This window comes from Vigna umbellata, chromosome 8 (assembly GCF_029865625.1).
Source record: "Vigna umbellata cultivar VRB3 chromosome 8, Vumbellata_1.0, whole genome shotgun sequence".
NCBI lineage: Eukaryota > Viridiplantae > Streptophyta > Magnoliopsida > Fabales > Fabaceae > Vigna > Vigna umbellata.
In genome coordinates this window covers 39,530,973-39,552,138 of record NC_142172.1, presented here as the reverse complement: position 1 = coordinate 39,552,138, position 21,166 = coordinate 39,530,973, and the positions used below count along the sequence as shown (strand labels likewise).

The following is a 21,166-nucleotide window of genomic DNA, read 5'->3' as shown; positions in this document are numbered from 1 at the left end:
GTGGTGGTGAGGTCAGAGGACCATCTCTTTTGTCCTCACCTATCAGAACATAACTCATCATCTCCATTTTATCTTCTTATATTTTAACTCTAAAACTTTCTTCAATGCTTTCATTTTAACACTAACTTTCCCATCTACAAATCATACGAGTTTTTTTTTTTATTCATGGTAAAAAACAGTTTCAATAATTCTTTAATTCTAATTCCCATATAAATAATTAATGTATACAATTTATTACAGTTTTCAATATTTTTCGGTCAATTGAAGTTTTTTTTAAATCACTAATTTATAACAACTAGTTTTCAACCTATTATCCAAGCCTGGCCCATGTTTGGAATATCTTAAAATTCTACTAAAAACAAATAGGTGCGTTTAACAGTTATGAATCCATTGACTTAACGTAAAATGTGGGCTGAGCCCAGGACAAATAAATGTTTTTAATTGTAGAGAAACCTCATATACTTGTTTAATGATTCGTTATTATTAAATATTATTAAACCAATGAGAAAAATATAAACATTTTAAATATTTTTTTTACCTTATTTTTTCTTATAGAATGCATTTCGATAAGTTCTACAACAATGTTATCATCCAATCATAAGAAAAAGATCAAATTCATTTTTACTGGAGAAAAAGTGCAAACAATATGGCATATAACCATAATGTACCAACCAAGCCACTACAGAGAAAATGTGTGTTAATATTTTTATTGTATTATTAACATATAATATCTACTATCAACATTAGTTGATACAATAGTAGTAAATTTTAATTAAGTTATCAAGTTTAAAATCATGACAACACAGGTTAAAACATGATAATAATATGAATACAACGATTAAAAAAACATAATATATAATATCCACTATTTTCTCTCGTGTAATTTTTCATTAAAATTAAATTATCTTAGGTACTATATACAATTATAATACGGAGAATGCTAACATGTCCTTAGAACAATGGTTAAAAGTATAATTAGTGATTTTTTATTTTATTGCAATCTGGAATAATTAACTCCATCAATTAAAATGATATTTATATAACATATTTTATAAAGACAAAAGTATTCTTTTTGTCTTTTATATCTATAACCTTTTTTTGAAAAAAAAAACTTTAAAATTTCTAAGGTCTGTGTCAAGAAACAAGTAAAAATATATTTTTGACACTTAAAAGTTTAAATATAGTGTTTCACTTAAAAGTTTAAGTAATTAAATTTTGTATATTATTAACTTTATGTCTTTATAATTAATAATTCATATATTAAAATATTGTATGTTGGGAATTTCGTCAACATGAATGTTGAAAAAGGTTTTTAGAAATCGGAAAAAAGAAATTCAATGAAGTTTCAAATTCATATTTTAATTATTATTTTTACAAACTTTCATATGTTTAATAATTTATTACTAGTTGATATACTTAGTCGCTTATTTATTTTTTTATATATTTTTGTTTGTTGGTTTTTCTGTTAATTGAAGTATTTTTACGTTTAATTATATTTTATTTTTTAGTAACATTAAAATATAGTTATTTTATTATTGAATTATTTTTTAACTTATTTTTGTGTATATCAAATAAATTATTAACTAGAATGTACAAATCTTATAAACATTTTTGTCTTTTATATAAACTAAAACTACGTTAATATAAGGTCAAAATTTGTTTAATATCACAATTGATTGTGAATTTTTGCAAAATGTTTATTAATATATATATATATATATATATATATATATATATATATATATATATATATATTATATTGTTATTTTAAAAATCTTACGTTAAAGTTCTGTTTTAAAAATTTATTACCTGAAAATAATCATTCCATCATCCATATTATACTGCTATCTCTCCTCGTCATAAAATACCCACTCTTCTCCTTTGACAAATGCAAATATGGGGCATTTTTAGCATATCAATGTAACTTTTCAATAAAAGCAGAATATAATTTAAATTGGAATTCTGTTTTCATTTTTTATTTTTATTTTTAACTTGTGATTTGCACATTATGTTAAACCGTGACATGAAGCAGTCAAGGAATTTGTTTTTTTTTTTTTTTTTTATTTCGTGTAACCATATATTATATAAGGAAAGAATAATTGCTTTGCAAACTGAAGCCCCAGCGGAAAAAAACACAGGAAAACTCCCAGCACCAGCATCAATTTTGACTGGTTGGACAAAACATGAAGAATGCAGGGCAACAACTTCTACAACATCTGACACTTCTACTCCTTCCTTAACTTTTGCAAGTGCAGGAGTATCAGCTTCTGCTCCTCAAAGACACCAATAAATTCTCAAATTAAAAATTATGAATTCACCAGAAATGCTTTCGATGCGTCCATATGATTTAGTCGACATGTTCCAAGGAGGGCTTCCGGGAGCTCATCCTGTGTGTTGCTCTGCACTCATTTTAAGATGTGTCATCTTAGTAAGGTTAACCAAAGTTGTTACGTGTCAATGGCCCTTGGTCTTGTTACAGCAAGTCCAATACACATTTTACTTTGGAGAGAACTTTACAGTTATATAGGTGCTATTTGTTTTGTTATCTAATCATAACTAAATGGAGTTTTACTTTGTTAATTCAAGTAATATAAACTACTATTTCATGGATTATGGAGATCAAACTTATGCTCTTACAGAACCACATTGATCAATTACTTTTACCTGTATCAAAAATGCCATTTCTACCACCAAATTGTTCAGGTATCCAAGAACTAGGCTAGCTACCCCTCTTGCAACTGTTGAGGATCCAACGTCGATATCAAGCTAATAAGGCAAACATAATTTAAGAGTTAGCATATAGAACACGAGAAACGAACTGAAAGTGATGATCAAACCTCTCAATATTACCAGTGCTGAAAGTAATACAGCAAAATCACTAATGCTTTCCAAGTATTACTTAATTTGGCAATGTTACCTCTAAATAGTTCTTCCCACGGAAATAAAGAACTTCTAATGCTTGCCCCACCAAACATGCTTTCTTTCCAACACTTTGCTTTACTATCCATGATCCCTGTGAGAAACAAATCAAGTGGGGATGAAAACCATTAGATATTCATATTGATGCTGAAATTTTTATTTGTTTGTTGCATGCCATATTTAACCAGAAACGAACCTGGGAGATGTATGGTATCAGCTTAAATCTAGAGTTCCTGTAAGCATCATCTCCATCCACAAAGCTCTGCAATACGGGATAGTCTTCCAAAGGACTTTTCAACATGTAATAAAGTGCAAGGGAATACATAGGAGTTCCAGGCATCTGAGACATCATAAAAATAGTATTCGTTATCAATCTCATATTTTAAGAGCGATGGATGTAACAATCAAGATGAGGCAACACTCACTTGTATGTTGATGACAAAAAAGAATTCTGGACCACCTTTTGCTGCATATTGCTGAATAAATACAAAAGCACAAAATGGCAATGTTTAGCGGTTATTTCTTGACAGTAATTTTAGGACCGTTTTTTATCACAAATACACAAATAGAAGACTGAGAAAATGGGAATATACCTGAACTATGGAACCAGAACGACTACTTAAGTTATCTTCTCTTGCGTCCGAACGAAGCCAATCTGCACCAACCATTTGCGTCAAGGTGCCGTGTGCCTTGATCTGGAAAACAGAAATTTATTTACCCTTTAAAGTAAACAAATGAAAAAAGTAGCATAAATTTGTTTAGTATAGTTTGAAATATTAGCATCTAGCTTCGCTGAAGCCTTCCACAAATAAAAGTTATGATGACAGTTTCATCTCGTATAAAAATGAATTTGAGGCATAAAACTTTCTGTCTCCTGGGTTTAACCTCTGGCAATGCAGAAAAGAGAGGGTAATGATATTTTTTGTTTTTTTATTAAGAAATCATATTTTCAATGTGATATATGAGCAAATGTGTATTACCATTCGGCTAGTATGTTTTCACTAGTAATTGTAACAATGTTAGATAATTTATTAATTTTTGCTTCATGATTAAGTGAGTAAAATAGTCAAAACAAGTTTTATATTTTTAGAGATTCCTTTTACATTTTGAATATAACTCCAAAATGTAAAAATGAGATAACATCAAATTAAGGTGAACACATAAAACACACCGAAAGGTTAAACTTTTAAAATACCTTTTGATGGTCTTGTAAATAATTTTCTCCTCGAACCAGAAACAAAGATGGATCAGAAGCAGCCCAGGTACAGGGTAAAGAACAACTAGAATCCTTTTGAAGAGTGGCACCATAAGGGCATGATGAACTTTCCTCCCTGTTAGCTTCGTGCAAATCCATATACCCCTTTTTCTGAACTGCAACGCATGTAAAATATATTAAAAAGAAATATGTTATGCACATCCTATCCCAAATATATTAGTAAGAACCTAAATTATACCTGCAATGTCGTGTAACTTTTTTACCAAGCCAACAGCTGTTGATATTCTGGGGATAGACATGCCCTGTGCACCCATTGATTCAATATCACCAGTAGTTGATATTATTAGGATATATCACTTATCATAAAATAAACAAATGTCGCAATGACAAAATCTTAATGTGTACTTAGATTCCTTATATTAGAAATAACATAATTGTAAACTTGTCTAAAATTAGAAACGCGGAAAAGTACAAATCATAACAAGATTGTTTAGAGAAAATAAACATATGACGCAATCACACAAAATCTTAATGTGTACTTAGATTCCTTATATAAGAAAAAACATATTGTAAACTTGTCTAAAATTAGCAACGCGGAAAAGTACAAAAAGAAATAAAATAGAAATTCAGAAACCAATTAGAGGATGAATGTTGGTAAGCAACAGTACCATCTGATCAGAAGCCAAGTCAGGGTGCCATTGATTGTCAAAGTGATCATACTCTGTTGGTTCAGGAACATCAAAGAACTCATCAGAATCATTCAATCCCATTAAATTTGTACGACCGGAAGGTTCTACATCATCTTCTAGGACAATAAGAGGTTCCTCGTACTTGCTTTTCTCCTCTGAAACTTCAGACTTAATATCCTCCTTTTCACCGAGAGTTAATCCAATTTCTTTTGTCATAGGTTCAGGGGAGGAATTTCCACCTTTGGTTCTAAATAACTCCCGAAGAGCTGCGATAAGAAGATTATAGTAAAAGCTTGTGAAATTTCAGTTATAACTAATGTGACAAGACAACATAGATGACAGAATTTTGGAGTCTCCCACATACCTGCAACTCGTTCAAGCATACGAATAGTAATGGTCCTTGAAGATGAGGGGCGCAAATACAATTTCCAAAACTTCCAATCAATAGCAAGCATGTGTCTCACCACTGATTGCGTTCCCTTGTTTACAGGAGTCACTACAAATCCTCCACCTGCCGAGTGTTCAAAACCATTCTATGGTTATTCTTGGCATTTTACCACATTTTAGGAAACTAATAAATATTGGTTCGAGAAAACTAGGAAGACATTTATTTTAGAGAAGTGTTGATTGGGATTTGGGTGGGGTTTTGATCACCCTCGAATAATTTATAAACGGATTTTTATAGTTTGTTCCCGGGATACACTAATTCATATATTTATTATATGAGAAAAAGAACTTTTAATTAAAAAACACTAATTCAAATTTGTATATTTATTTATGATTTTAATTAATATGTTCTTTAAACAGATTTGAAAAGATAATTTAAGTACACAATTATTTTTAAAAGTAATTGATTGATTCATTTCTTTTTTGTTACGAAAATAAATTAAACTTAACACTGAATTATGTTAAACCTTGTAATAATACTAAATTTATAATTTTTTAAGACATAAAATATTTCCAACTAAAAATATACGATAATAATTGTTAAAATGTGCTGAAAGCCGCACACACTAAAAATAAAAAATAAAAAATAAATGCTCTTTATTTCTTATTTTAGGGTGTTGCATCCCCTGTATCCCTCTGCCATAGGATTGAGTTATTTGGCGGCATCGAAAGGTAAAATAATAATCTCAAATTTAAAGCATACATTACTTTTAAGGCAAGCTCGGACATAGCCTTTCTTTGGTGGACACTTCGAATGGTACACAGAATGGTATAACAACACTGTCACAGAATCAGAGATAAAAAAGTTAACAGACGGATTAAAATGAACCATATCTTCAAAACCTAAATGTTTTATTAACAGTACCATATGATCCATCTTCCTCCCTCCTCCAGTATCTTCGTAACAACAAATCTCTGGGTTTCATTCCCCTGGACATGTGACATAATGACGTGTTAACATGTTCGCTTACTAAATTATCATATACAAGGTTCCACATATATATACATATCCTACCATGGTAACCAATCACTGTACAGCTCCATATGAACAATATCTGTGTGTCCATCAAGGTGATCAACCACCCTGCCTCGATAAATACAAAAGTCCCATCTGCAAAAAGCTAGGTGACTTAATATAAAAGCTATACTATAAATCATGTGGATCACATTTCCTATTTAGTGGTTCCACATTTTTCAAGTGAAGAAGACTTACTCGGATCTTGAGGGATCAAGAGTCATAAGAGTGTTGAAGATGGCTTCTGAAGTTCCATCAACCACACCAACTGCCATTATTGCTGGGTGATCACCCCAATGCTGAACAAGGAAAACAACTCCTTATTTTTTAGTAGAGTTGACTTCTTACTAAAATGAAAGTGTTAACCAGTTAGAAGCAACTTACATTTCCAAGGGAATCGCAATCTTTGGATTCTTTGAACATCCTAAGTCCTGCATAAGGAATGAACTATATGAGATACAGATCAGTGCTGTAACCATGTTCTTTAGGAGCTAAAGCTTTACCATTCTGACAACCAAAAATCTTCCATGGTGAAGGGGCAATAACATCAGAGCTAATCGTTTCAGTGCCTATTTCTGTTTGAAGATTCAAGTTGATGTATTTCCAATCTGTGCTTTTCGAGCCTCCGTTTCTGTTTTAACGAAACTTTAGACATTAAAAGGCACACTTTCCATAATATGATTAGTTTATTTTTAGATAAATATAAAAGAATACAGGAAGTTCAATGAATTGTAGGTACGTAAATATTATCACTGCCTTCTAGTAATGTTGCAGCAGAAAGGAAAGGACTGATGAGTGTTGATTATGCTAATTTTAAAGCATTTTAAATATTATTCAAAAGTAGTTAATGTACCTCAAAGTTGAACGTCTTCTTCTAATACAAGCCACTAAATTTTTTGTTGGAGACGGGCACTCCTGAAAAAAAAAAAACAATAAAATAAGCTTCTTATAACGAGAACACCATCCACTCATTAAGATAGCAGAGTAGAACCTTCATTGCAGAATCCTGCAAGGTGCGTATCCATTTTGCAGCTTCTTCTGAACTACTTGCTCCTAACTAAAAAATATGAAATATAGATTAAGAATAATCAGCGAAAAATTGTCATAAATATTATGCTCGGAGTCTTAATTTCAACACACCTTAAGCTTATCACTTTGGTTTGTTGCATTATAAACAGTAAACATGAAGAACACCTGCACAATGGAAACAATTCGTAAATACAATTATTAAATGTTGAAGGAAACAATGCAGCTCTGTGAAATAAATAATAAATAAAAACCATCCAGTGTTGTCCCGTAGAAAGAACCGCAGGTTCCTTACCTTTTTGTTCATACTCTCCCTTCCATTATCATTAACCCGAACGCAAGAGTCAATTATTGCACTTCTAATTGGCTCCTGAAAATTAACATAACGCTTTCATTAATCACAATTGACAACTCAATCATCGCAAGAAAGGAAATTTCAGAAATATTGTTGTTATTAAAATCTAAGAAGACACATACCACACGTCAAACATTAAGAAAGCTATTATGAAAACATAAATTAATCCAAAGCCTTTAAAACGTTATCCGTTCCAGGATACATCAAATAATCAAACATGGTAAGGAAACGTTTCTCGAACATTAATCGAAAATGTATTACTATGTGACAGACACCAATGAACAGAGTGAGGTCCATTCAAGAAATTGATCTCTTCGGACAAAAGTTTTTCATACAGAAGGACCTGAGATCAAACTCCTCACCACACACGTAAAGTGAGAAGAACAACGCTATATATGAATCGTGCGACGTGGATTATGTTGAAAAATGAAAGATTTGATCTATAGGAGTATTTACCTCGGTTGGGGAAGCGGGTTGGGTTTTGAAGCTTCGGAGGACATTGTCTTTGAGAATAAAGTACCTCTTCCGTGAGTAATGCTGACCAAAGCGATTGGCGCGAAGGAGATAAAGCCAGCCTTCCATTTTCTTCTCACTCTGCGGAAGAATACCCATTTGGAAGAAAATCGGCTAGAAAGAAAGAAAACAGTGTTGGAATTTGTGAGGCTGCATGAAATGGAAGGAATGAGAATGAGAATGAGAGCAAAGAAGGAAAAGAACCTGAGAAAGGGGATCGACGATGGCGATCCCCTGACCCCGCGAAAGGGAATCAGAGAATCGAAATCGTGAGGGCAGTGACAACGGTGGTTGTTGTTGCTCTTCTTCTTCTTGTTTTATTTCCTATGTTCCCGCTTCATCCAATAACCGTCTTCTGCGTCTTTCCTTCTACTTCATACCACATCATATACTACAATCCCAATTTACTTTCTTGCCCTTCTCCTTTTTTACTCACCCACCTACCTAAAATACATTTTCCTCTTTTAAAATCACATCATTTATTTCTTGATCAATTTTTATATCATTATATTACATTAAAACTACTTTTTTTTTCATTTGACTAAGTCTCACATTTTATCTCATTTATAAAAACTTTAAATCCCGATATTTTGTTAAATTTATTTTTAGTTTGATTGCCACGTAAAATTTTGTAAACTATCAATTAAATAGGAATATATATATATGTGTCTTTTATAATCAAAATTAAAGTTTCATTGAGTTTGTGTTATTATTTAATGAAATTCTTTCTTTATTACTTATACTATTGACGTACAATCACGTAATACACTTAAGAAGTGAGCATCTTCAAGTATAGTAGTAGTATCTATCATAGATATATTTTATTAGAGATAATCTTATTCGAATAAAGTAAGATTTTTCTTAGGGATAAAAAAGTGTTTTGAGAATATAACTCAGTTATGGGACTGTGAACTGAAATTCATCGTTTTTTTATTAATGAGTATTGTAGTAAATGGTTAAAAGATTTTTACAGCGTAGAGTAGAGGAGAGCAAAAAGGTAAATGAAGTGTTATGGTTGAATAGGAAGAAGATAGGAGGTTGTTTGTGAGGCAAGACAGTGATTTTGTTGTTATTAAGATGAAATTAAGAGATAATCAATCTTCAAACATGACTTGCGGGGAATCGTTGTCTTGCATTAATCCTGTGACGACAAAACAGGCTTTCTTTAAAGCCAGTTCCGTTTAGCTTTACGTATGTGTATGTGTATGTTTTTGTTTTTAAAAATTAACATTGGTTTTATTTCATCCAATAATTTTAATGGTTTAAAAATTGAGACTTAAGACAGTTCATTCAATAATTTTAGTCATTTAAAAGTTAAAGTCTAAAATAATTTAAATATTTCTTTCATTTTTAAAAGTGTATTTTAAAAACAAAATCATTATGAAACATTCTTAAATGTCTTTTAAAAACAAAATTGTAACAAAACCTTCTGAAATATCTTTTAAAAGTAAAATCATAATAAAACACAAACTCCAAAAGAGATCATACTTCAGATGTTGGTGATTAACCTTAATAATGCAACAAATTTAGGATAAAAATTCTTAAAAAGAATTTTCTCATCATATGTTAATATAACATGAGAAACTTTTTTTTCATTACATTGTAATGCATATTTATTAATTGAATTGAAAGATACGTTAGAAATTATTAACATAATTGAAAAACTAAATTAAATATACAAAATATCTTACTATAAACAAAATAATTTTAAGAAAAAAATTCCATTTACCCTCTCTAAAATCTGACCTAAATTTATGTATAGCTTAATTACAACTGCTAAAAGAAATTTATTTTCTTTTGTCCTTTTTTTTCTTCTAATTTGTTTTATTTTTTTCCTTTAAATTGTTTTATCTCCTCTTTTTTTTCTCATGTCAGTATACGTTAAGAATACTATTCAAACAAACAAAGCCTAAGTCAGAGTTTAATGACTCTTATCAAACAAATCAGTGTTACTATAAAATTTTAAAAATATGATAGTACTTTCATTCTTGCTTGTTAGATTGTTTAAATTAAATGTAAAGTTCTTATCTAAGCTGCTTAGGCCCTTAAAAGGCAAAGCTTCTGTATTCAAAATGGGCTAAAGCTTCCTGCACCCCCATCAAAAACTTTCCAAAAATGTTTTCCGTAGAATTTAGAGATTGATTTCTGAAAAAACAAATTCCGAAATTATTTATTATATTTCGGAAAGTTAATTCCGAAAATAACAGTGTGTAGGAAAAAAATGATAGGAAGTAATTGCCGAAATGATGTCTGGCCATTGCTTCCTCTACATCAACAATTATTAACTGCATTCCATACAAATAAAGAAAATTAAACGCTACACCATACTACCACTGTTGTCACTATCACCACATTTATCATTAGCATTATTACAAAGAAAAAGAAAAATAATGTTATCAAAGAAAGAAAATTTTAAAATAAGAGAGAAAACACAAAAAAAAAAAAACTTTTTACAAAACATTTTATGTAAAATATTTTGAAAAACTTATGTCGGAAAATATTATATTCATTCCAAATGAAACCTTATTCTAAAAAGTTCTTTTTAGAACGCCTTTCATGTGTTTTGAAAATTTTAGGTTTAATTGCTTCCTTTGTCCCCAGTTTGGTTGAATTGTGTCAAATTCATCCTCATTTTTAAAAAAGTTTCATTGTCGTCCTCACGTGGTATAAAAGTGTCAATTGAATCCAAACATAGAAAAAATTTGTGTCAAAGTAGTCATTTTTCCTATATATCTGTGTCTTCCTTTCATATGTCACTTCTCTGGAGCTATGAAAAGCCTTAAATTGGATAAGGTAAAATGAATATCTGTACTTGATTGTATGAAAGGAAGACACAGAGATATAGGAAAAATGACTACTTTGACACAAATTTTTTCTATGTTTGGATTCAATTGACACTTTTACACCACGTGAGGACGACAATGAAACTTTTACACCACGTGAGGACGACAATGAAACTTTTTTAAAAATGAGGATGAATTTGACACAATTCAACCAAACTGGGGACAAAGGAAGCAATTAAACCAAAATTTTAAAAACCTTGTTCCGAAAATTTTGAAAAACATGTGATAAGGTAAAATGTTATTTTCAAAATTTGGGAGGTACGCAAAGAAAGTGTGGGGTGCAGAAAGTAACAAGCAGCATTACTATACAATTTAACATAGCTTAACTAATAAGACTATTTACGACTCTAAGATGACTCAACTAAAATGTATGAATGTAGTAATGTGTTGATTCGAACTAAGATCAGTCCGACCAAAAACTCGGTTTAAATGGTATTTCTCACATTAATTTCACATTCCACTATGAATATTGTTTATTTATAATGAGATTTTGTAGCTATATTATAAATTTACAAAGCAAAACTAACTGGGAAAATCTACTTTTAACTTAAAAGTTACCCTATCCAAAAAGGCATTGCGGATTGTCTTTTAACGAAATGATTATAATATAGATTATTGAATACGACTCTTTCCTTTCAATTTCATTCAAGTTTGTATATTGATTACTAAGTTTCACATAAATATTTCTAATGCCTACACAGTAAAATCTTACAGGTTTCTTACAATTAAGTGCCTAAGATCAAATTGCCATTGGAAAATTGTACAAGCAAGTAAACTCTATAATTGCAATCAGTCCTCTTAACACCACACAATATTGTCAAAAATGCAATATGAAATTCCAAAAATAAGGAACCCTTGGATCTGCTCAGTCACTGCCTGTTAAGAAAGGCACAATACTTCAATAGAGGGCACGGCCAAAGAGAATGTTTTAATCATAAAAATAGTCAGAAGAGGGATTTAACACGTACCTTTCAAGAAACTGGTTATGTTCTTCACTTGCGTATGGAAAGATCAATGTGAAGATATGCCACAGAAGTAACAAAAAGCAAGAAAAATGCAGATACCAGCATCAATGGCTCAGCAAGCATGAATATAGGGTTAAAACCATAGTATACCTACCAAAAAATGAAAACAAAAATTGGTTAGACCATACCAGACTTTAAGGTAATTCATTGTGTAGAAATTTATTTGGAAAATAAGTCCATGATTTCATAACATATTATACAATATGTTATGCCTTCCATTATTGTAGTTGCAAATATTAAAGACAGTGCTAAGTGTTTTACATTACTTTTTCAGATTCAATTATAAGGTTTCAGAAGAAAAAAATTCTATCAGATATGAAAATAAACAATATAACGAGCATGCTAATAAACAAATATAGACTAATGGGTTTAGATGAGGTAATTTAAGAAGTAATTCATTTATTTAGTGAATTTAAAATTCTTCGGAGTAAAATGAGTTGTTTGAATGAAGAAACTAAAAGAAAAATTGAAATTTATAAATTTTTAGAAGGAATTTCAAATAACTAAAACAATAGAATTTGAAATGCACGCAATAGAAAGAAAAATGAAATTCCACCACTAGTCATTTTCTCTTTATACAGAAATACATATATATTGAAAAATATTAAATTGTTAAATATTATTTAAATATTAAAATTTGACTAATATTATTTTATAAAGTTTAATCTTAAAATTTTATATTTTAAAATAAATATTTTTAAAATGGAATTTTATCTTAAAAGAGAAATTTAATTACTTTATCCAAACAAGAAAAATGTAAATGTAGGATAATTGCTCTATCCAAACAAAATATTCAAAAAAATATGAAGAAAATTCAATTACAAACAATTAAAATATCATTCATTTCAATTTCTTAGAATTGAACAAATGTCTTATCCAAACACAAGGTAAAGACAAGCCAACAAGGGCACGAGGACAAGAATCAGAGTAAATTAAGTAGTGATAGAGAAAGGACCCTAATGCTTTTACATGTTTTGTCGTCTGAGAATAGAAGGCAAAGAGAATTTTGTTTAAAATTATTTGAGAATACCAGAAAAACATTTTGTTCCTGGATTTTGCCACTAAGAAAAAATTACGGGCAAACAAAAGGGGGTCTAAGAAGAGTTTTTCCATACATCGTTTGTAAGCTTTAAGCCAAAAATTAAGAACCGAAGGCATAACATTACCAAACAGGGTAAATAAACAGATTCAAGCCAAACATAATTTTCATCTGCAGTAAGACCTCCATCCATTTGCATAAACACGACATTGTTTAAAATGCCTCATTTATTAACTGGAATTGACAGGTAATATATGCTCTAGACTAATTTTTTTCCCATTAACATGGTGTCAACAAATTTTGTTGCATCAACATCATCACATTTAAATAAAAGTAGCATTAGTCCCTGATTTGGGCCGCAATAAGCAAAATTATTATCTTAGAATTCATGAAATGCTCTCTTACCAAACCAGCTTTATAATTTTCTATTTGTTTTTTCGCATTAGATTTGGTAAATACCTGGAAACGAGTATTATGCTCAGGAACTACATTTCTTTTTTCTAGAACCACCACTGTCCTGCCGACAACATCAAGATATGAATACTTGATCTGCAAAGTTCAAATTAAAACCATTTTAGCTGCAGGGAGTCAAATGCTTTATGCTACAAATACAGCAAGTGAAATTCTTCAATAGGAGAATCAAACTATACCTAGAGAATAAAAATGAATTATCTTGGAGAAATTGAAGTTAAATTGTATATCTAGACAATATACTATTTTAGTCAAAGATTACGAAATGAAAAATTTCTTTAACATATTGATACACCCACCCCCTTTTTCCTTTTCGCAATAAGTTGTGTACTTCTAGTTATAGGATGGAGGTGCGTGACGGGAAAGAGGAGAAGCGACTCTGAATAATTTATATTATACGTTATGTACGTTATAGTACAAATCACTGCACCACTAATCAAGTTGAGTACTGGTGCATTACAACGAGTACACGTTCTACTCAACAAGACTTATAAAATAGTAGGACCTCAGAGCCAGGTCCCACTTTTGAGGAGATTTTCTCAATATATAAATATGTAATGCACAAGTTCAAGAAGGTCAAATCATCATGTATGATGGTAATTCGACCAGACAGTAAAGAAGTATATGTAATATATTCATACATTATATCCTCAATTCATCATGGTACTGATTGAAATGCCCTATTTGGTAGAGGGATTTTTTCCTGCCCTCTTTCAATTCTGTGAGCTAAATTGATCACTTTGAAAGCTTAATATAGACATTGATCCCTGATTATAAGATAGAGAAATGCAACTGATGCAATTAAAAGTCACAAGTGCACATGTTCCATCTAAGATTTAATACAGATGAAGCTTTGACTGCAGTCGAAAGTTGAAACTAAACCAATGTTGAACGAAAATCATTATCTTAAGAGAACATTACCTCTAGATGCTGCTTTACTTCAAAAGGAATCTCAGCTGTGGGATCTTTGGATCCCTCCGGCAGCACAACCTGAATTTTAATGGTTCAACAAGAAGGGTAAATTAAACCTCCACGTTTGCATACAAAAGCAGTTGAAGCAAGGAGAACAATTTTCAGCTACATAATAAACCCACTTTTATAATCAATTTATCAACCACTGTCTCGACAAGAGGGCAACCAAAAGTAAAATTGAGGTATCTTCTGCCATCTGGAGATTCAAAAAGGAAGTCTTGCAACGGTAGTCCATAGCCAATGACAAAGGTTGCTTTCCAGCCTCCAAATAGAGGATAACGAGGTTCAATTTCAAGTTCTGACTGCAAACAATAAACGTGTAAATAAGTATGAATCAGAAAACATGACATTTTACAAGAACGATTATGTTCAAAAACAAAAATGATCTAGTTGTCATTCAAGACTAAATCCCTCAGTGATCTATATATATCAACAATAACACTTACATCGTCTACTCTTCATTAATATAGAAGAATTCCCAAGAAGAAATCATCCCTTCCATTCATAATTTCATACTTCAGTTTCTATCAATTCATTATGAAGTTAATGTTAACCAGTAGTCCAGTAAAGCATACATATAGACCAAATACAGAAGATGATGGTGCTCTTTATGTTGACATGGATGACATTACTTTCAAGCAGAAAAAGCATCATGTCCCACTTATGATGAACACAGCCATGTGGTCACCTATTTGAGTTGACACAGCACTATACTTGTTTTCTAGTGTTCTTCACCCCAAGTTTTGCAAAAGAAAGAGGGAGAAAAAGAAAAGAAATGGTGCATGATGATGTCAAGAAGGATGGGAGAAAAATAATCCTTTTTAAAGTCCCAAAAACATATATTACCTTCCGAGAATCTGTACGAAGATGTGAAGAGGAAATATTTCCTATTCCATCCCTGTAGTATACTGAGTGGACCCTAGGGGGTAGTTTTGCTAAAAGATGTTTAAATGATGAAACACCAGTACCACCAGGTCTAGTTTGATATTCAACCCTGCCAACAGAAAAACTCCAGTTATGCACACAGAAAAAAATTATATATGAAGGGGAAAATAAAATGTCAGAATAAATTTAGAAGAATATAAAAATAACATATAAACCAAGAGATATTATAGTTAATGTTTCATTTACTTTCATCCAGCTGAACAATTGGTAAAATACATGTTAAAACTGAGGCCATTTCAACTCTCGGAAGTTCAAATACTGGAGTAAAACTACAGTTTGAGTCCGTGCCAATCTATACAAATATAGAATAAATAACACAGGGTGCTCACGAAGAAAGTGCCAATCTATCTGTTCTTGCCTGGATGTGATAAAAATCTTAAAATGGTCCTTTTTCAGCAGTTAACTAATTTTTAAAAAACAATTCATAGATGCTGTCATCAAATGTTGCCCTAAAACATGTAGTAAAGAGACAATACTTGAAGTTAGTACCACTTGCAAGGATTAATATGAAGGAAAGAAGATTTTTATTCAATTGATTAATTTGAAATAGTACATCAGCCTTTATATATATATAATTGTGAGAAACTAGACAATGTTTCTAGAGGTGAGATGAGAACACTTTGACAAATTACAACACACATAAGAATAATAAGCATAAAACAAATCAATAAAAACATTAGAAAGAGATCATTCCAAAATCTTAAACTAATAACTATTTCCTTCTGTTATCTTGACATGTATGTAATTTTTTTATTTCTTCTAAATTTTAACGGATATATATGTCTCCCAAAGAACTGAATGCAGATCTGTAGCATCAAGTAAAACGGAGATAACAAATATACCTTGAAAAAACACCTTTATGTTGAGCACCGGCATGGACCAAGCTATATCGCTCAGTGACTTGAATGCTTCCCCAATGAGATATTTCTATTTCACGTTCTAGCTCCTCAACAACAGCAAATGGATTGTTATTTTCAAAATGAACAAGTACGGGAGAATATGAATACGGGGGATGATTTTCATATGGCCCATATTTCAACTCTGTACCAGCACGTTTAGTGGGGTCCACCACCGTGAATGATTCTACCCGAGTGCTTGGTGTCTTGAGAAAAGTTGTCTGTTGTTTGACATGATAGGGAGACAATAATATTGCACTATCACGGAAATAAACCAACTGTGGCTCTGATTGACTTATTTCCACTGGAAAAGGTTCCAAAGAACGTGTCAATATGTAAAGAACCTCTAGTGTCGTGGTTTCCCCTTTACTAAGTGGAGTTAACAAAGTTATAGAGAAAAACTTAGTTCCATTTGGTCCATCAGGCTGCTCAGCAGATTTGACATCAAGAGGAACGTAAGTTTTCTTCTTCCTTTTCCCAGAAGTTGCAGCGGCTTTGAGTAATGCTAGACGTTCAACTTCAGCGGGCGAAAAGGCCAGAAGTACTTCAGAAGCAGCAGATGTTCCCAAATTTTCCACCTGAAAGAAAAACTCTCATAAATATAAAATCAACAAATTTTGTATTTGATAGCACAATCCATCGAAAAGAAATAAAAACAAATAATTTCAAGTTAAAATTTGGTCCAACAAATAACGATTTGTTGGTCTAAGAATCCAAAACATGTTATAGACTTTGATAGACTCAATCATTCTTAGACCCGACAACCCCAACCCGCCCCCGCCCTACCCACACCCCCCATTTTTGTTTTTTCATGCATTTGCTAAAATGTTTAGTTGATGGCCATCATTAAAAGAATAAATGTCCACAAGGTCCTTCCCCTTTCATGTTGTGCATACCAAACATGTCCTAAGTGTTTGCAAAAGATAACTCTAATCAAATTTGGCAAAAGTGAAACTCAGAAAACACTACGCATGGTTGAGATATGCTAATGTCATCACATTGTTTTGTATAGACGTAAGTTTGATTCAAGCCACTTTTCATAAAATTATAACAAATAAAATTCATCTAGCCAACTTAAACATGACTTTTACATGCCAGTACTTAATCAAATATTATACTTAAAGCCAAGTCCCTATTCCCAGCTGAAGATGGAACATAGTTTACAGATATGCAAAACTTAAACCCAGACAAACACCAGAGTTAGAAACTTTTCTATAAGCATTTCCAGAAGAAGAAACGAAGAAAAAAAAATCCATAAGTTAAAACTTGTGTGCAAACTAATTTATAAAAAATCTCGCTTCTAAAAAATCTGACTTTTCACTTGTACATAAACTAACTTTAGCCAATGAAAAAACTTATTTCATCTTTTCTTCTAATCTTCTTATCCTACAAATGCTCGAGGGAAAAATTATCCAAACACAATCCTACTATCAAAAGAGTAATAGTATGGAGAGGTTACCTTCAATGTCAAGTACACCTTAATAATGTGGGAGGTCAAGTCAATCTGCAAGGGTCGTTGGCATATTAGTCATGCAATATATAGAAATGAGCATTTGGACGGCGCCAAATATAGTGGAACACATCCAACATTACCTCAAAAAAAGAACACAGAAATATAACAATTGTTTTGAAGAAAAAAATAAAAGTCATCTATTTAATTTATCAAAAATAGTATTCCATGAACAGGACAAACTAGTCCACTTATACGCACCCCAAATCATACACTACAACTCTTTTTAACAAACGAGCAAGAATAATGTAATCTCAATTTTCCAGAACTCTAAAAAGCACAAGAGTAAGCAACAAAACACAGATGGCACGCATAGTTCACACAAGAATTACCATTCAGATGAATCTACGATACTCATTGTTATACCCATAGAGCAAGTTCAAATTTTCTAGGCACTAATCAGCAGAGGAGAACAATTTTCCCATTTTGACACGGATCTTGATCGAAAGCCGACGTGCGTGTTATCGAGAAAAGAAAAAACTTACCCTGCGTTCGGCATCGACGATCTGAATGTGTTGTGAAGGAGAGGAGTTGACAATTGACAGAAGGGAGAGAAAGAAGAGAAGGATTAACAGAGGTTGAGGGACCATTGCCATTGGTGTAGACAGATGCAGAGGAAGACTCTGAAGTCTACACTGCAATTTTGGGTTTATTAGATTGGGGTGTAGTAACTCCCAATTCAACCGTAGAGGATGCTCTGGTATCACTTTGGGTCAAATAAAAACAATTGGGTTTTTTTAAATGTACTGCTTCTTCCTGCACCCCCATAAAACTTATAAATCCCAAATTACTCTCATTAAAATTATAATAAAAATATAAAAGTGATATCTAGTGATAGGAATAACAACAGGGAGAGTGAGACAGATTTAATTATTTCATACTCATTTTCCAAAAAAAAAAACTCATTTTCATTTTCATATCCAATCGATATAATATATTTATCTAATCTTAATAGGTAATGAGTATACACATATTGACAACGAGTTAGGTCGAGTATGGATAATGTTTACCTATTATCCAACCCATAATAAAAAAAATTTTACTAGTTACTTCTCTTGTTATCCATTATATATTAATTTCAAATATACAACGTGCAAATATTCGTGGATATTTACAAATATTTAAAAACAAAATATTTTATAAACTTTTAAAATAAAATTATAAAAAATATTAATATGAAGGAAAAAAATAATATTAGTAAAATATCATGTAAAAACTACAACACATAACTTACAAAGCAAATGAAAGAAAATAATTAAAAATATATTAAAAATGAACTAATTTAATTTTTGGAACCAACTCCATCCCAACTATGTCACAACCCAATTTATATGAGTCTTTGGAATATGGAAATTTTAAAATATTTCTTATTAAACTGACAAAAAAATAAAATTTAATTTTAGATGAATCAGAATCAACCCACGAATTAAGGGCTTGAATTAAGGGTTTAAATAGTTGTTTTTCTCCTAATACTTTTTATTTTCCTTTCTCTCCATCTTTACACTTAATCTTTCATTTCACCTATGTTTCTTCTTCTCCTTCCTCTCTCTCATACTTTTGATCGATGAGAAATGGTTTAAAATTAGACACGAAAAAAAATAAAGGATAACATATTTATGAGTTTAGTAAGAAAAAAAATAAATGTAATGATAACAGGCTTGTAAATATTAATTAAAGTTGACTAAGTCCAATCAAACAACTAATATATTTATCTTATTGTTACTAATTAATCTCAATAAATTTAACTTCAAGAAGTAAGGAAATGATGGATTATAGGTAGTTTAAGTTTATAAGATAATTTTAGTTTAATAGACCATCACTTTCTCACTTTAAACTAATCTCATATTTTTATACATGTGAAAAATAAAAGTGTTGATCTATCTTAGGATCTTCTTTTAGGCATGAACTTAGGTTAAAACAATTATTTTAAACTTAATATTTTTACATAATAAAAAAAAGTTGGTTTAATGCCTTTTTTGAAAATGAAAATTGAGGGGTAACACGCGTTTCCTTTTCTAATGATAAAGTATTTACTTACCATCATTGATCACTTTTATTTAAAAGGTTTAATAGCCAATTTAGTCCTCACTTTGGTTGAAAAATCTCAATTTAGTCCCTCGTTATAAAAGTGTTTTGAATTAGTCCTAACTTTTAAAATAGTGGGTCAGATTGGTCCTTTATGTTAAATATAAGTTAACAAAATTAATGGATGATGATGTGACACAACTTAAAGCTAACGAGGGACCAATCTAACACATCAGCTTTAAGCTGTGTCACATCATCATCCATTAATTTCGTTAACTTATATTTAACGAAAGGGACCAATCTGACCCACTATTTTAAAAGTTAGGACTAATGTAAAACACTTTTATAACGAGGGACTAAATTGAGATTTTTCAACCAAAGTAGGGACTAAATTGGCTATTAAACCTATTTAAAAGTATGCCAATTTTGAATCACATAAAACCATTTCTTTTCCAAATAATAAGTTAAATTCGATGAACATTTGTTAAAAATATTATTCTACAATAAAAATAACATGATTAAGTAACATAACCATGACTAAACTAATTTAATAGATAACCAAACAATGTTTATATTGAAATTGATTAATTTTCTCTACCGGATCTGATAAATCTTTGTACATTTTTAAAAAATTGTATTAAAATTGTATCAGATAATTAAAAAAAAAAACTTGATTCAATGCCATAATAAAATAATATACTTCTTAAACCTTTTTTTATTTTATTTTCAGGAATTATATTGTAAGACCCATGAAAAAAAAAAAAAAGAAAATATTTATAGTAGTAAATTTTAGTATTTTATTAGTAATAATAATTTTAATGGATAGAAAAATGTAAATTTTGGATATAAAATTATAGTAATTTTAGAAGGAGAGGTTCAAATTTTTGGTAACTTATTTAGTAAATTTTTTTTAAATTGAATAGTAAAAAGTAAATAGTAAATAGTAAAAAGTAAATAGTAAATAGTAAAAAGTAAATAGTAAAAATAAATTTTCAGCATTAAGATTCCTTAGCATGGAAGAAAGTAGTAGGTAAAAATTAGGATCAGATTTGGTGAGAAAATGATTGAAATATTATTTTTAAATAATATTAAAATAATAAATAATATTAAAATATTAATGAATAGTAAATTTTTTACCTATAAATAGCCATAGGAGGGAAGGTTATTTTGCACCAAGAAAAGAGGAATCAAGTGAGAGCTTGAGAAATAGAGAAGAAAGAGTTAGGGAGAAATTTTTAGTTGCAAGAAGAGTAGAGGTTC

The 21,166-nt window shown here is 30.6% G+C and overlaps 2 protein-coding genes across 2 annotated transcripts; both read right to left on the bottom strand.

Annotated features, from left to right (window-relative positions):
* Positions 1-1,948: 1,948 nt before the first annotated feature.
* On the bottom strand, positions 1,949-8,523 carry LOC124826007 (protein ENHANCED DISEASE RESISTANCE 2-like). Its single transcript, XM_047298771.2, has 22 exons — positions 8,385-8,523; positions 8,124-8,294; positions 7,608-7,682; positions 7,427-7,480; positions 7,278-7,343; positions 7,140-7,201; positions 6,790-6,917; positions 6,671-6,717; positions 6,485-6,585; positions 6,287-6,382; positions 6,137-6,201; positions 5,980-6,051; positions 5,189-5,335; positions 4,804-5,090; positions 4,374-4,437; positions 4,115-4,290; positions 3,513-3,614; positions 3,345-3,395; positions 3,116-3,259; positions 2,918-3,013; positions 2,665-2,766; positions 1,949-2,399 (listed from the first exon to the last, which is right to left on the bottom strand). The coding sequence occupies exons 2-22, from the start codon at positions 8,277-8,279 to the stop codon at positions 2,307-2,309; spliced, it is 2,184 nt and encodes a 727-aa protein (XP_047154727.1). The 5' UTR covers positions 8,280-8,294; positions 8,385-8,523; the 3' UTR covers positions 1,949-2,306.
* A 3,128-nt stretch (positions 8,524-11,651) lies between these two features.
* LOC124826006 (Ribophorin I) lies at positions 11,652-18,553 on the bottom strand. Its single transcript, XM_047298769.2, has 9 exons — positions 18,367-18,553; positions 17,831-17,875; positions 16,318-16,949; positions 15,377-15,524; positions 14,653-14,832; positions 14,480-14,548; positions 13,547-13,636; positions 11,992-12,138; positions 11,652-11,899 (listed from the first exon to the last, which is right to left on the bottom strand). The coding sequence occupies exons 1-8, from the start codon at positions 18,475-18,477 to the stop codon at positions 12,016-12,018; spliced, it is 1,398 nt and encodes a 465-aa protein (XP_047154725.1). The 5' UTR covers positions 18,478-18,553; the 3' UTR covers positions 11,652-11,899; positions 11,992-12,015.
* Positions 18,554-21,166: the final 2,613 nt, after the last annotated feature.